Source organism: Dromaius novaehollandiae, chromosome Z (assembly GCF_036370855.1).
Source record: "Dromaius novaehollandiae isolate bDroNov1 chromosome Z, bDroNov1.hap1, whole genome shotgun sequence".
NCBI classification, from domain to species: Eukaryota; Metazoa; Chordata; class Aves; order Casuariiformes; family Dromaiidae; genus Dromaius; species Dromaius novaehollandiae.
In genome coordinates, this window is record NC_088132.1 from 23,944,595 (window position 1) to 23,961,695 (window position 17,101).

General features: G+C 36.7%; 1 protein-coding gene across 3 annotated transcripts in view; it reads left to right on the forward strand.

Moving 5' to 3' along the window:
- The window catches only part of PIP5K1B (phosphatidylinositol-4-phosphate 5-kinase type 1 beta), a 113,002-nt gene that overhangs the window by 73,574 nt on the left and 22,327 nt on the right, over positions 1 to 17,101 (forward strand). For all 3 annotated transcript variants that reach the window (XM_064502800.1, XM_064502798.1, XM_064502799.1), the window contains 5 exons: positions 7,971 to 8,182; positions 10,583 to 10,666; positions 10,775 to 10,823; positions 11,364 to 11,448; positions 16,292 to 16,447. In XM_064502800.1, the coding sequence (XP_064358870.1) occupies positions 7,971 to 8,182; positions 10,583 to 10,666; positions 10,775 to 10,823; positions 11,364 to 11,448; positions 16,292 to 16,447 (586 nt within the window). The remainder of the gene's footprint in view (positions 1 to 7,970; positions 8,183 to 10,582; positions 10,667 to 10,774; positions 10,824 to 11,363; positions 11,449 to 16,291; positions 16,448 to 17,101) is intronic.

Sequence of the window (17,101 nt, forward strand, 5' to 3'; positions counted from 1 at the left end):
TCCAATTTCAAAAAAAATTACAGTTTTATCAATATTAACAGAAACTGTTTTGTTTGTCTATGAGACCAAGAATTTAAAAGCTTTGTATCACTTAAGCCCATGCTAAGTAAACACAAAGTCATTAGGGTCATTGAAGACAGTTTAAAGTGCATTTGAGGATTTTTTTTTTTTTTTAAGGTGGACAAATTGAATTCAAAGTCAAACTTACCTGCTGGTGTGGTTTTTATGAACAGTTAATCCTGCAGAAATTATGTGTGGAAGAATACTGACATAGGGCTGAAGGGCAGGCTCTGAGAGTAACAGATGTATTAGGTAAAAGTAACATTAGCACAGCTCTATTTACATGAGAAAGGCTAAAAGTGAATCAGTAGTAGTATTTTATTCTTATAGGTGATATGGAAGCCAAGGAAAGCTACGCATCCTTTGTTACTTACTTGATCTTTGCTGGAGCTCCTAAGCAATGCTGTAAATGCAAATTACCTCTCTTCTGGGCAGGGAGTTCATGGTCCTAACACCCAAGTAACAAAGGTTGTCTTGGATGGTCCCTCGGAAAGCAAAGGTAGAGTCTTGAGGAAGGACTCATCGAAAAGTGCTACAGAAAGGATATATCGGAACATCTCATCAGAATATGGCCCAGTGTTTTAATTATGAAGGCACCTCTAATATCTTCCCTGTAGTCCTTTGAAGTGCAGAAGAGGTAAAAGCACTAACTCTTCATCAAAAAGAAAAAAGGAAATCCGTTTTAGATCTGATAGTTTCATGACTATACAGAGAGATAATCTTTTCAAGTGCAAGTCCTTAAGGCCTGACAAACTGTCTCTCATCTATTTACTTAACAAAGCGCATTAACATAGCTTTAACAAAGAAACTTGAATTCTGGGATGATGGGGTTAGTCACAGGGCCTTGTGTTTGTAAATCCTTTTTTCACACACCCAAACAGATACATCATGTTCCTGAGTGTTAGCTAGTCATATGCAGGAGGTTTGGGTGTTTTGCTGAAAATGGCCTTGTTCTGTCTTTGCCTTCCCATCTGCTGCTGAATCCAAGAGAAGCAAACTGACAGGGCTGAGAGGAGGGGTGCGCGTGGCTCTGTGCACTCCCCGTGCACTGGACTCCACCAAACGGGAAAATGGATAAGACTCCCACGCCTGCTCCTCTTGCTCTTTGCTGTTAATGTCCGCTTAGCAAGGTATTTGCCTGAACGCACTGGGCTAGTGTCAGTGCTCAACTCTCAATATTTGTCCTGTCTCCTGTGTAACACTTTTTGAGGTATATAAATACCTGCAATGGGGGGGGCGAGGGGGGAACTGATGCAGAGTGAATAATACCCATTTATCCTGAGATTTGGAATAGAATTCTACAAAGACATTGCAAACACATGATAGTCTAAAAATTGAAGTTAGAATTTATTCCCCACTTCTACTTAGATCAAAAGTAAACCACAGTTTATAATAAGAGCACTAGCAGTCTTCTTTTGCTACTGAAGGATAACATTTTTGCTTAATGAAGCATAATTAGTAGTTGACCTGCAAACTCAAAACTTGTACTTCTCAGTTAAATTAGTGGCCCTGATCCTGTTAAGAAGGCTGCCTGTCACATTTAAAATTACATTTAGCAAATATGGATTTTTGCACAAATAGTCAAGACAGCCCACTGTTTAAAAATAAGGAATTTTGCCCTGTGTTAAGTAATTAGATATTGTGTTTCAATAGGAAGAGGGGGTTTTTTGGTTTGGATTTTTTTTTCCAAGTTGTCAATAGTAGTGCTAATGACATAGCAAGAGACTAAGCATTTCTGGGAGATATTGCATGCTTTATGATTTCTCATTGAGGATGTCTCATCACAATTCATAGGGGTGGCAGCAGGGGAAATAAGTTTCTTTTTCTTTCTGTGAATATAGCAATGAAGTGAATTCAAGTTGTCTTCAGTCTTTCCTTCTTCATCCCTTTCCTTAAGACATGTCTTACTGCAGGTGAGGAAACCCAAACCTTTCCTGACATATGAAGATTGACTCAGTTTTGTTATGTGGCAGAACACTTAATTTTTCACTGTATCTTTGATTCTTAAAACTAGGATAATAATTAGATGCCTCACAATGCTCTTATGAGGCATCATTTAACTATGTCTCAACAATATCCGGAGGATTTAAGTTTCTGAATACCGTTTTTGCTTGGTGGTCAGAGCAGGGGTTCAAGTAATGTTTTCTTCTTCCTCATTGCCTAAGACTTTTCTAGACATGAGGGGCAAAGTGCACTACTGCTAAAATTTTTAATTAGGATTGGAAACCAAACAGCTGAGTTCAGCTTTTGAATTACGGGATTTCCCTTTTAATATTTTCAATGGAAATTGAGCCAATTTATTTCAAAGATACAGTTCAGCATGATACAGTTCAGCATGATTTTTATTTAGTTTGATGCAACGCTACTATGGTTTCAGTTTTGTTTTTTACTTTTCTAACATTCAGTAGAAATTCTTGAAAATGCTCCTACTGCTGGAACTAGCAAAGCAAGAAGGAATATTTTGCTAAGGTGTGCTCTCTACATTTGTAAGAATTTTATGCAAGTTTTGAGAAATATTCTAAACATAAGTACATGGTTACATATTTTTCATTGCAAATTAACAATAGTATAATTAATTTATTGGTGCCTGTATTTCAAAATATCTCTTGCAGAAGCAATGGTAGTTAATGCATTTGTGCTCATGTGTCTTTGAAGAACAGGGCAATCATTTCATACTATTTTTACTAGCGAGAATTGATTTCCTTGTTACATTCTGCATTTTTCCTTTATTACATTATCAAAGAACACTGTGGAAGTCTAAGGAAGTTATATTTTAAGCGTGGTATGGATGGCCTGACTTGAGTGTATAAGGACAAGGAAGTTCAGAGTTGAGGACAAAGAGGGCCATTTCTCAGAGAGGTTTCAGGTCCAGGTATTTGTGTGGTGTTTTTGTCACTTTGGTTTTAACCAGTCGCTGCAAAAATCTGAAGCTTTATGATGTGAATCCACTTCTCTGTTGTACTGAAGTAATGGGCATAGAGACCTAGTATGGTCAAACTTATTCACAGGATTTTCATAACCCTTAATAATGTTTTTTGTTACTTTTTTCCACATTATATAGGTTATTCTTTAACTTGGATCATGTCAGTGATTCATTTTACAGAATATCCTTACAAACAGTAGCGTGGGCACAACTGGAAGGAGTGCTGAACTGCAGCATAGGGCAGACCTAGTAGATGGCATGGCATGGAGGCGGCAGAGGTGCTGATTTTAGGTGAAGGACCTCTGCGGAAAAGCTAGTTGGAGGAGAATGGACATGGACCTACATGCAGCTCTCTTGTGTCTCTGTATGTTACAAGACATGCAGGATCAACTGAAATCTGGAATTCCTCTTTATTTCTACTTTGAAACTCAGAAACCAGAGTGTGGGTTTTTTTTTGGTTTTTTTTTTTTTTTTTTTTTGAGTGTTAGTTAAGAGTCAGTTTCCAGAATTCTGTTGAAATCAGAAATGACAGCCCACGTGTTTTGCAGGGGGCTGGAGTAGATTGTTTCTAAATCAAGATCCATCATCAGGCATGTGATATTTATTTGCTAAACCAGGCCTATATTTTAAGAAATGCTTATTTTGTGACATACTGTTTTAGTTTGTGTTTTCATATATTTCCTTATTTTGGAGCTTGATTATTGATTCACTGTAAAATTCATTTTGTTTTGGTTCTATTAGTTCCTGTGTCTCTTTCCTAGAAGTTTTTTTAGAGGAAATGCCTGCTTGCACAGCTATCCTCTTAAGTTTTTGTATTTCATAAACTTGTGAAATTAGCTTTTGTTGAGTAATGTGTTCCTTGATTACATTATGAAAATAACCTGCTGACTCGTAGTTGCTTTTCATAGTTAGTAATGTGAATGCAGATTTCACTTGCAGACAGTACACGGCTTGTGCTGCATCTAAAATAAAGATGAAGTCCCATGGCAGAAATACTTGGTTTGTTCTATTAGTCACGGGCTGAGAAAGTTCAATGTAACCATGTCTAAGATGATTCACAGAATGCTTTAACATCCAACTAGCTCCAAGAAGAGAGGAAATCTGATCAAAGGAGTTTCCGTGTTCAAAACAATGTAGTTTGTGATGCCATTTTATTGTTTTTTATATGGTATGAGAGCAAAGTAGAGTCAAAGATGAGAAGGGAGTAAGAGAGGCTTTACACCTGGAAATTGTCACGGCAGCTAAAGCCAGCCCTGTTAGTAGTACATGGTGACTGGTTGACAACAGTGTGTTCACAAAATATGTATTGCTAGGAAAAAAAGCACATATACAAATACTAATGAGAAGAACAATTTGATGCGGAGTTAATGAACTGAACATTCATTTATCTCTGTTAAATACAGCACTTAATTGTGCAGTCTACTAATGAACAAAAATATTATTGCTGAAAGCTTCCAGTGTCATTATGCTAGTAAGGTGGATTTTAGAGTAGTTACAGAAATTCAATCCTTATTCATGTAACTACACAAGACATGCATTTTTGGGAGTAATGTCAATATCTAGCGATCCCACAGGGCTGACATCAGGTGTATTGCAATGCTGCCTTATTTTGCTATGAATGAATGCCATTATAGTACCATATAGTACTATAGCACTCTTATTGAGGGTTTTCTCTTCATAAAGGTAGCAAAATGAGATCCTAATCTTATAACAAAAAGTTAACTGCTGCGCCTCAAAAGCAATTCAATCTAAAACTAGCAGAACTGATTGCAAGAAACCCTTGGCATAAGAAAAGGCTTAGGCCTTTGTGTGTTTTCTCTGCATGTACATAGTTTGATGTGTGCATCATGTAACTTTGCTTTGGGGAACCAGATTAATTTTTACAAATTTGTGTGCAAAATGTTATTTACACATTCAAAAATATCATAATTTGGCATTTTTAATTAACTGTTAATAGTGAGATATAGGTGGGAACCCTTCGGTTATGTTCGGTTGGAAATCCCATTGACTGAAGTAAAAGTTCTGTCTTTGTACAGACAGAATAATTTGCACAAAATAAGTTCTTGTTCAGCACTGATGATTTCACATTCTTTTTTTGTTTTTCTGGTTAGTTATTTCCTTACCAGCATTTTCCTTAGAAACAAACAGGGGCATATAATATAGCTTAGATCTGCCAAAAGATATGTATTTGCATTAGGAGTGGCTGTTTTGATTATCAAATTATTAAAGGGAAGAAATTGGAAATGTGTATCAAAGCAGTCAGCAGGTGGGGTGGGCGCCAAATCATGTTAAGAGTATCCTGGAAGTACATTGTAGAATAGACAATCCTGCCTCTGAACAGGACCAAGAATAGGATGTCTGGGGGACGAGGTGGGCGGTTATATGCTGCATGCTGCCTGTAGGAATACATGCTATAATTAATCCATTGGAGGCGTGGGTGTTTCAACTTCATAATGCACCGGAATGACAAAATAGCTACTTGGGTTTTTTATGATGCTTTTCAGTGACCTCAGAACAAAGGCAGAGAGATTTTTAGTCCACTGTTTAGTCTAAGTCATGTGGGTTTAAGTGACAGTGGTGAACTGATGTAGTCAGAAAGCTGAATTTTGTCATAAAGGAGGTCCCTGTGTAAAAACCAGCACATTATATCCAAGAGCCTTCCAAGAGGCTACAGCCAATCCTAAATGTAGGTTATGTAATTAGCACATAAAGTCATAATGTGTCTAATTCAGAAGGGAGTAAAGAGTAGGTTGAACACAACTGTCGGAGGCTAAGCTCTTATTTTGTAATTGTAAAATAAAAGTGGTAGTTCTCTTTCTGAGGCTGATCAGCAGGTGAAATCTGCCTTACGTGAACAGTGCTATTGACTGTACTACTGAAGTAATTATTTTTGAGAGGATGAACTGTAGTACATTTCTTTCAGTGTACCCAGCATCTGCCTTTCAATATGTGGTTGCACACATCCAGTTGTTACATATTTTTAATGGCTGCATCATCTATTTTTTTTCCAGAAACTTTGAGTAAAACTTGGTTTTATTTATTCAGCAAGTAGGAGAATTCGAGAGAATATGTCTGTACCTTTATATCCATTAGCTGTGCTATTTTTGCAAATCATCATCATCATAAAACAGGAAGTTATTAGCCACAAGTGTTCCCACACAATGAGTAATAATATTGCATTATCTTGTCATGTGGTAATCTAGAATATGCTTTTTGGTTGTGTCCTGAAATCCTGTATAAGTCCCATTTTCAAAGGACAGGGCACTGATAAACGTATATAACAGCTGTTTTCCAGGTCCATTTGTAACTAGCTTGTCTCTGTAGGATTATTCTGAGCAAGATCAAACTTTAAGCTTCTTCTGGTCTCTGTCTTTTTTTAAAAAAAATGATGTCTTTTTGCACATAGTTTACTGTGTGCAAGGCTATCTTTCATTCTTCAAGGCTTCCGTACTAAAAGTGGTAGTAAGAGTAATCCACCATCTTCCTCATGTAAGATAAATGCTAAAAGTGAATTCAGGAAACTCAGGAAAACAAGTGCAGAAGAAGGCAACAGAGCTTGAGAACAATTCAGCTGTATTGTACGTTTGGTTTCTACTTACTACAATGAGTACATAAGGAATACAGATGGAGTAGACTAGATCTTTCCTACCTTTTTGCTTATATTCTTGGACTTAGACAGTAGTTAAAATTATCTCTGATGGGGAGGGGTGTGAAGTCCCCTTGGGGGACTTCCTTTTCCTCCTAATACAAGTTCACAGACCCTTAGACCCTTTCCTGGTGATTGCCAACAAATCTCATTTCGGATTTGCAAAATGTGCATTAGAGTTCACAAGTGAGCTCAGTGTTTCGTGTAAAATATTTATGCTTTGATTGTCTTCATCAAACTGGTGTACCCAAAGTTACTGCTGTTTATTTGTTGTCCCTGCAGAATTGGATTTTGTTCTTGTTCAGGTAAAAAGACGTAGTAATTCTTGATTCAGTGCCAAGAATTACACCATTATCAGTAGGGTATAGTGTGCCAAAACAAGTCATTGCTGAGCTGCGTGAAGTAAAGGAGGGGTGCATGTCACAACATATTATTCTTAGTTGTACTGACTTTTCTCCCTCCTTAGTGCTGCTATCAATCATGCAAGATATTTAATACAGTGGCTGTCTGCTAGCATTTTGGCTATATCATCAAATGTGATATCATCAAACGGCTTGTTTTGGTTTGCATGTTTATGTGTTGACTTGAACAATTTCTCCCTTTAACGGAAGTACGCCAGAATTCCTAATGACGTAAGCGACTAGAATCTCATGAGAATACATGTGAGGAAAGGGAAGCTCCTACTGTCAGAGGCCAAGTGATTAGCAGAGCTAGGAGAGGAGGTTGGTTGAAAAGCTATGCTTCAGATATAACTGCCTTTGCAGTTTAGGTGGGCCCTATTTAGCCTATTAAGGAAAGACACAAGAGTTATGTACCCAAATCCCATCAGCTGTTAATGATTAGGTTGTGACAAATGCTCTTTTTGACACTTGAAAATTCTCCAAGGATGCTTTTTCGATTATAAACAGGAGGTGGAGGGAGAGAGGAGTTTTTCAGTGTGGGTAAAAATACTCAGTGAAGAACATGCTGTAGAGGTGACTTTTAAAAATCTTTGCGGTACAGAAGTACATAGTGGACCTATAATTTGCTATAAATAAAAAGAATTGCTGACTAGACAGATCTTCCTTAACTACAAAGTACATTAGGTCTCATTTCAGCTGTATGTCGTCTTTTCCCACTTGTAAAAAGCGTATTGAGATAATTAGTTTCTTACCACTTTGACTTGTAGGCGGTAGTAAAAAAAACTTTTTAATTACCATTTTGCTAATTTTCCTCATGAGAGAAACTTCTGATTTTAAGGCTTGTTTTTTCCTAACTTCTCAAGATGCTGCTATGTAGTTGATACTGTATGTAGTCTTTTTTTTTCCTGTTTCAGTACAACCAGTTCTTCTCTATTGATAGGTATTAGAAAGTTTTAAGATCATGGATTATAGTCTGCTACTGGGAATCCACATACTGGACAGTAACATGAAAGAAAAAGACGGGGAGAGTTCCCAGAGCACATCTGATGCGAAACGGCCTGGAGGACAGAAAGTTCTCTATTCTACAGCCATGGAGTCTATACAGGGCCCTGGCAAGTCTGGGGACTCGGTCATCACAGAGGCAACAAATACGTGAGTGCCATAACCTGCTCCTGAAGAGACTATTAAAATTTGTACATTCCATCTCTTCAGTTCTGTCCCATTTTCTGTTAAGTCTGATGTTGGCAAACCATTCAAGAGTATACAGCATTTCAGGAACTGAAAGATTAAGCTGAATAGTGCTCATTTGTGTGTTGTAACATTTTCAAATCTGCACCATTGAGATTGGCTGGAGACCAGGAAATAAAAAAGTAGATTAGTTGATTGATCATCTTTAAAGATATGGTGGCAAATTTCATTAGTTCAAAATGACTTATGTAGGCACAAGTGTATTCACTCGTAAATGAGCTGTTATGAGACAGCCATTGCACAAGTTCCATGTATAATCTAATTTTAACTGGAAGCAGCCTCATGAGGCATGAGCAAAAACCATGTTAACGTTGAAATGGCTATTTCTGCAGGGGTTATTTTCATCTCAGAGTAGTATACTCAATACATAGAACTGTATTGTCAACGACTGAAGTGCAGTCATATCCATGTTGGTATTTCAGGATATTTCCTGATTTTAAGAACTGCTATGCTTTTCCTATTTTTCTGTCTAGCAGAAATTGCAATAGAAATTTATGTATATAGACCATAGTTAACCAGCTATGCCCTTTGATATACATTCAGTGTTAGCATTCTAATCACCCTTCTCATTCTGCATTCATGTATTTAGTCCTTGATTATAAGGACTAAGGAGGATTTAATTTCACATTAAAAGGATTTACTCTGTCGCTGGTTTTCAAGGGACCTCTTCAGGTAAATACCATTAATGATAAAGAAACATGCTTAAACCTTCAGCAAATGAATGGGTAAATTATCATACTTAGTATTTACAGAGAATTTCCAGCTATTAAGAGCCCTAGAATATAAATTTAGACAAAAGAGCTGAATTTTGCCTATTTTATTCAGTATTACTCTCCTTCACATAGAAGATGGTGAGAGTTTATACTGAATTAATTTGTATGATATGCTCTTGTACGGTAGCAGAAGTGTTGTGCTGGCAAGTTTCTTGTAGTACAAGCCAAAGCTGATTGCATAGGTCATCCAAAAAAGTCCCAGTGGTGATACACATGGGACTCGTCGCAAGCGTCCACATTAGTTGGTGCAACGTGGTGCTTCCCTGATCTCCATCAGCGCAGTACCGCTGCCGAAAGTGTGCCATAGTGCCTCCATCCTTCCCTGGCCCCTGGCACTATGTCCTGTCTTCTGTTGACCCAGCTGATAGTACAACAGACTGCACTGATGGAGGTGTCAGTTAAAACGAACCTAAGTCTTAATAAAAGTAAATAAATAAACAAATTGAAGCCAGGTCACTTTCCCACTTCAGCTCATTGAATGGCCATACAAGCATAAAGATGGGAATGGATACCCTATGGCCAGGGCTGCTACTTCTCCTGGATTGAACTTCTTGTTTAAACGATGGCATGACTTCCAGGAAAAGCTGGTAGAAATTAGTTTTCTAAACCACTTAACTCTTCTGTGTACTTGAGGAGTTAATTGAGCTGGAGTTTATGGTAATGGGTCTTTACAACCAATCTAACTCCATGTGTTCTTACGCAGTCTCCTTTGTGCCTAAAATTAAAATAAAAAAAAAACTTAAAAAAAAAAAATGGATGGTAATCCTGTTCTGTGGGGGGAGGAGGTTGCTGTGCTTTAGTAGCAGAATGACTAATTTGAGTAAACATGAATAACAAAGTTTGAGTTCCTTCAGCAAGAGAGGAATTACAAAACTGTAAACTGTTTACTAATTATCACACTTGAGAAACAATCAACAAAGGTGGAAAACAATACTTGTTTTGTATGTTTGTTTTTCTGAAATGCAAAGCAAATGTGAGTTGTTTGGGAATTTCATTGTGGGAATTAGGATTTTTTTTTTTTCTCCTGAGGAGTAGCCTCTCAATTCTGTTTTTGCTAGCAGTCTCAGGTGCGTATTGCTTGTTTTTCAGTGTTAGAAAAGGTATAGAAGTATTGCATGTGTTGCATCTTCAGTCTTTCTTCTAGTTTTGTTGTGGGTACAGGAAGGTCAACAAAAGCTAACAGAAGTAAACTGATTATTCTTTAGCTAGGCAAAACATTTTCTTATCCTTTAATAATAAACTGATTTAAACTTCTCCAATTTTCAAATCATCTAAATATTTATAATTCCATCTAAAAGTTATCCCAAAATATTACTTGCTTATAGTGGTTATTTACCACTCTATTCCACATACCTCAGGTTTTGTCATTTAAAATCAGTTGTGTGCTAAGTGACCCACATTCAGCTGACTTTGCAGTGTGGCACCTAGTGCTGATTTGTTTGGGTTTGTAAGTAGATGCAGTTCATCTGATAGGTGATAATCAGAGATGTATTAAAGGATGATCTTGCAATGTTTTTGTTGTTTCCATCAGAATGGGAGGTATTCCAGCTAAAAGCCATAAAGGGGAAAAGTTGCTTCTATTTATGGGCATTATTGATATTCTGCAGTCTTATAGGTAAGTGGCAGTTGTATTTCAAGTTTTTATTGCAATCAGCTATTCTGATATTACTTACAAATATGGAAATTTCATAGGGCAGTTCTGATTTTATTTTTATATGCTTAGGTTAATGAAGAAGCTGGAACATTCCTGGAAAGCTCTTGTTTATGATGGGGTAAGTAGATTACTTTTAGTTGTTGATATTTTAGGTAACGGAACTTTGACTTCCACTGACCACAAAAGAGAAAGCTCTGGTACTTTTGTAATCTACACCTCGCTACAACAGCTAGGCTGCTGCCATAATTTTTTAGGTACATTTCTGGAAACATGCTCTAATTGTATTTATTGATCTTTCAAGAAGTAAATAAAGCGATCAAATTATCCTTATTTAAACAGGACAGTAGCCATTTAGCAGAACACTGATGGATCTGTAGTTAAAAAATGTACATGAAAAGGGGTTTTTTCAAATGCTAGAAAGATTTTATGGAATGTGGCTATATCATTCAAAACATGTAATTTCATAAATTAAATAATTTAACTTAAAGAAAAGTTCTTGAAGAGTTAACCTTTAAAAGTGAAAAAGCTTTTGGGTTTTATTTTTGAGTATGCCTGAAATGCATGATGCAGTTTACCTGAGATGTCTGGCTTTTTTCTCAACAATTTAATTTTGATTTTCCTATGGAGAATGTGACTGAGACCTTTTCAAATCTTGCAGGACACTGTTTCAGTTCACAGACCAAGCTTTTATGCTGACAGATTTCTGAAGTTTATGAGTACAAGAGTTTTCAAAAAAGTTCAAGGTAAGAAAGTTGTCATTTTTACTCTTCTAGATAATACAATAATCATTACTTTATAACACTGCTTTCTTGGTAATAGAAAGCCATTTGTCCAGGATCATGTGGCACTTTACAAAGATTATCAGCGAGTGAGTTTATTCTTTGGAGCCAATGGGATTGCACCCTAATTGCAGACTTACAGGAAATTATTTGCTATGTGTCTCTTGTCACACCAAGGGCATCTAAAAGCTACACAGATTTCCTTCTTTTACCATTGATATAAAGATAAATTCACTGAGCTATTTAAGTGTCCAGTCCTGTATCTGCTATTCATAGGAACACCCCCCATTGACTTGATTTGTTTCATTTTCATAAGAAAAGATTGTTTGCCTACCGACTTTAGCATGTTTGAAAGGACAGGCATTCTTCCCATTGGCATGGATTTCTTCTCTGCTTTAACAGGAAAAAAATGGAAGTTGAATATCATTAAAATCTTCTGTCTTTGACTGTCAACTGTTTCAACTTTTCTTCTACATTTCTCCTTTCCTTAATTCATTCTCAAAGGTAGGATGCGTATCATTATTAGCTGCGTAGAAGAATGACAAAAACAAACCTCACCATCACTGTGACTGAACATTATCACTGAGAGTTGCGCAAAGAGTTAATAAGTATTTCAGTAATAATTTAACTATTAATTATTGCCACTTCTATGAAATATAAAGAATTGATTTATAAAACTTAAAATAGACTCTGAACCACTCTTAAGGCACTGGGAAAGGAGAGGAAGGTGATTGTAGGCAGGTATCTTCCTGAATCTTCTCAAGAGGTAACAGGTGAAACTGTGAAGGTATTTAGTATTAGAGTAAAACAAATAACAGTGCAGTAACTACCTTCTATATAGGTGTATGGAGTTAGATTTCAGGAAAAGGACTAAACAAATAGCTATTGCATTTTGTGACCTGATTGCAAATTGAAAAGAGCAAATGAATATTGCTGTTTTGCCAAAGTGAGCAGGACAGATCTTTTCTCATAACTTGGGCCAAGCTATTAAGCAAAACAAAAGAATTTGTAAGTGTTAAGGAAGTTATTTATTTTCAGACTTGCTGCATTAAGTCTGCCTTTGAAAAACAACAGGGAAAAATTAGCTATTAAGCAAAAATAGGTATCTTGAACATGAGTTCATATGTTCATAGCTACCTTGATTGTGCCTCCCTGAATGTACAATTTTCCCTGTCTTCACTGAAGAAGAACCTTGGGTATATCTACAGCTTTTGGGGGCATCATACTTGAATAGCACAATGCAGTGTAATCCCAGCATTCCAGTATTTTAGGTTTTCCAGTAGTATAAAAATAGCCTCATCCTGATACAAAGATTAGGCACTTTAGTTCTTTTTTTTTTTTTCTTTAATTTAAAAAATTCTAAAAAGAATTTGAAGCCAATTAAAAGCAAAAGAGTAGTTCTGGATTTTTGATGGAACAACATATTAGCTAAAAGATGCAGAAACAATGTGTTTGGAAACCAAATGTGCTAACCTTCAGTTTGCACCAAGAACCATACTTCTGTTATCATGTATATTATGTGAAATCAAAGATGTTATATATAGCTGCACATGAGTTGCATGAGACCCCAGAGTAAGTTGGAAAGCACAAAGCATCGATCTCTTTGCTTTTGTTCGTATCTATCCAAATACTTAAGGATAGCTTAAGGCTGTTTGGAGATTAAAGGACAGGATCTAGTATAATCACTAATTCATTTTTAGGTCAAGAGCTTAACTGGAAAATCTAACTGTAGAGATTCAACTTATTGCAGACTACTTCTGTCAAAATTTCAGCTCAGGTTTTACTTTCATTAAAATCTCTACCACTGAAACTCTGTATTTTTCAGACTATACTTGCCTATGTTACTCTGCATTTTGTCTAAAGATAGTATCATAATTTTTCTGAAGAACAGTATCCAACTGTTCTTTGAAAGATGCCAATTGTTTGGAGTGAGCTTGTGAAACTCTGTGACCCTGTCCATGAAAAGAAATGTCAGAGACATGACAGGTCAGAACAACATGTGTGATTAGGTATAAAAGAGCAAGGAAGAAGAGGGGAAAACTGTGATGACTAAGAAGAATAAGAAATCAGAGGAGTAGGTGATAAGTAATGAAGTACTTAATGAAGTTTCTAAATAAGATGAATAGGAGTAGATCGATGAAAGAAGAAAGCTGAGAGTAGCCCAACTAAAAAAGGGGGAGGGGGAATAAGATCTTTTAAGGAGAGTGGGGGAATCTTTAAAAGAAAAAGAGTAAAAGTGGAATTAACCCTAGTTAGTGATTCCATATATGTATGATGACAGCTAGTCAGGGAGCTATGACTTTTGGAGAGTCTTAGAAATGTTAATGAATTAACAGATAATTTCTGTATGGGTTGGTCATGCTAGTGAAAGGAAATTTGGTCTAAAGCACCATAGGTGCAGAGGAGAATGGTGGTGACCTCTGAGATCTATTCAGTGTGTGCACCATAAGGAAGTCTGTAGGGAATAGGATGAATATATCAGCAATGCAAAGGGTTCACTGTGTCTTAGCCTGCTCTGATAATCTGAGTAATGAGGTTTTTCCAGTAGTTATGGCAGTAATTATAAAACCTTAGTATAAAAGATACAGACCAGTTAGTTTATGTAATAAGCATCCATATTAAAGGTGCTGACATTGCTTACAAAAACTAAAAAGTGCAAAGGTTCATTTCTGACATTCATCTTCTAGAAAATTGTTCTGCAAGTTTCATGGCTTTTTATAAAGTGCAGTTTTTGACAAATATACATGAATTGACTGGTTAGAACTATATAGCTGATAGGGGAATGTATACTCTTAAATGGATGCTAGTTAAGAATATGATAATCCTATCTTTTGTAACTATATTTGGGTTGAATATCAATGTCGAAATGCTGAATGGACCCTGACTCAAAAACAACAGAGAAAGAGAGTAAGCATGTGGCATTGTGTCAAACTAATGGAGGTTGTTTTATAAATACCTTCGTGGCCAGTGTTAGGTTGGTCTATTTTAACATTGCTATTAATTATGTAGAGCAAGAAACAAGCTAAATGAGATTTAAAGGAAAAAGAAAATGACAACAAATAGCAGCACAAACTATCAACTTAACTCAGCCCTAACATTTTAGGCAAAAGTTAAATCATGTAGTATATAAGCTTATAATTAGAATTAACGCTTTGTGACCCAACATAGTGATTAATATCAGAATAATAGGAACTGAATTAATATAAAATAGTGAGGATAAATTCAGCCAAAAGGAAGAATGAGCCTCCTGAGGCTGAGATCTGTTAAGCCACAGAACAATGGTCTTTTCCCAGAGAAGTGGTGGGAGCTCTTTTTTTGAAAACGATACTCGCAGGCATTTCCTGGAACTCCTCTTCACTGATAGGGAGCAAGGAGTAGATGACTTACTCCAGTCTATAGAATGAGATATATTACTTTTGCAGCTGGATATGTTTCCTGAACCTTTGAGTGTTTTTTTTCTTCAGCTCTTTCTGCTTTTGACTGATAGTTTGATATCAGCAAAGATGCAACTCTTTCTGTAGTTTAAAACCACAGTGTACAATAAAGAATGTCATGCCTAATTTTCTCTCTGAAGTTAATGTCTGTCTCATTTTTCCAGACTATTGACCTGTTTTAATATCCTACTTTTATTGATCTGCTCTACATGCAAGACCATTAATCTACTTTTATATGGATTAATAGTTCAAAAGCATTATCATTCTTTTGAAAAATAAAGAAGTAAGAGTGTTCCTGTCTTCAGGAACATTGCTTTTAAACTTTGAGACTGACATTTCAATTTGAACTCTTAAGCTCTGTTCTGAATGTATGCTTTTCCCTTAATGCACAGAAAAAGCCTCCATAAATAACAATAAAAATGTAATAAGCAGATTCAGCCTTGGTCAGAGGCCAGTTCAACAGCTATCTACTACATCATTTTTTAACACTATCCTGAAGGTGCGCATCTGAATCTCTTCTTCCAAATATATGTCAGTTTTTAGCCAACTGTTTTTGATGCTTTTAATTTGCATTTTGTAGTAGAGCATGGTGTCAACTATTTCAGTTCGTCTGGTAACATTGCAGTCAATGCATGGGAGTTAGCACTTGGCAATTTAAAAACAGTGCATGAGGTAGTTGGCATTCCTTTGAGGGAAGAACTACAAACAAGGGATCATAGATCAGTAGCAGTAACAATGGTCAGACCCTGGTGTTTCAGCCAAGATGCCACTGTACATAGGCAGACCCCAGTATTAATTATAAAGGAGGTACCTGAGTATAAACCATCAGCATTTTCAAAGTGTTCGTTTTACCCAAAGGTGATGTTTGACATGTGCCACTGAACTGGAAATTCTGTATAACACATACATCATTTTATAGAAGAAGCGCACAGCTCAAGGGAATGATCTTAACCTGTCAGAATACTCTAAAACATCTTTCAGTTTTCCTATCTTCTGTTTCTCTTTCTATACCACTCTGTCTCTGATTACATGGGCCAGTATTCCATGGGAGATTTGTAATTTAACAATGTCAAAATTGTTTAACTGACCTGATGTTTTGTCATATGAAGAGTTAAAAAAAAAAAAAAAAAACTCAAGAAAATATAAAAATACTTTATTTACAGATGAGACACTGATGCCTGTGGCTTTAATTTTAAGCTAATATTTGATAAATGTGTTTATATCTGGTGTGTTCTTGGTTTGTATTCAGAAACTCTAGCTTTATAGTTAGCTCCTTTTTCTGTTCCATTTAAAAATGGTATACCCTGTGAAAGATGATAGGATGACATCATTCAGCAGCTATGCTTATTGCCTGCTTTCATTTGGTGATGCAGCTTTAAAGACTTCTCCCTCCAAGAAACGGTGCAATTCCATCGCAGCCCTAAAGGCGTCGTCACAAGAAATAGTGTGTACAGTCAGCCAGGAGTGGAAGGATGAAAAGCATGGCATCCTTACTGAAGGACAGAGCTATTCCAGCCTTGATGAGGAAGGTAATGTCCTTGGAATCAGTAAGCCTAAATGATGTTTATAAAGGAATTTAGTATAAGCCCTGAATAAAAGGCTTCCAATCTGGCTGATCTTTTAAAACTTCTGAGTGGGATTATTCTTGGTTACTACTCCTGGAATGAGCTGCGACTCTGGCGTGGCAGAATGGGCCTCCAGGAGCAAGAGGCACTCAGAATCAAGGTTACAAAATGGTCTTAATCTTCTCCTTGTTTTGGGGAGATCTTAAAATAGTTTGTACAATGCAAGTAACAGCTTATGGTCAGAGCCAGTGCTACTCTTTTCTCTCTGCCTTGTGAGCAAACATGTGATGCAAAGTGCTAATGAAGCTCAGTTCATCGTTCCCAGAGTCTTTGGAAGTGATGCAGACTCTGCCCCGTTCAGAGTTCATCTGCAGCTGGGCTCAAAGGAGAACCAACCGCCTAATCCCACCTGAAAACCAGGCCCCAGTAGTGTGAGACCGGTCCTGATACTTGAAGAGTTCACCAGATATTCATACCGCTTTTTAAGATATGCCCTTGCGTTGCTCTGTATGCTGCTAAATATACTGCCTAGCCACTAAAATTTGCCCTGTAGAGAGAAAGAATGTGGGCATGTGCACGCGAATATTATAACCTCATCAATTCAAAGACGTTAGGAAG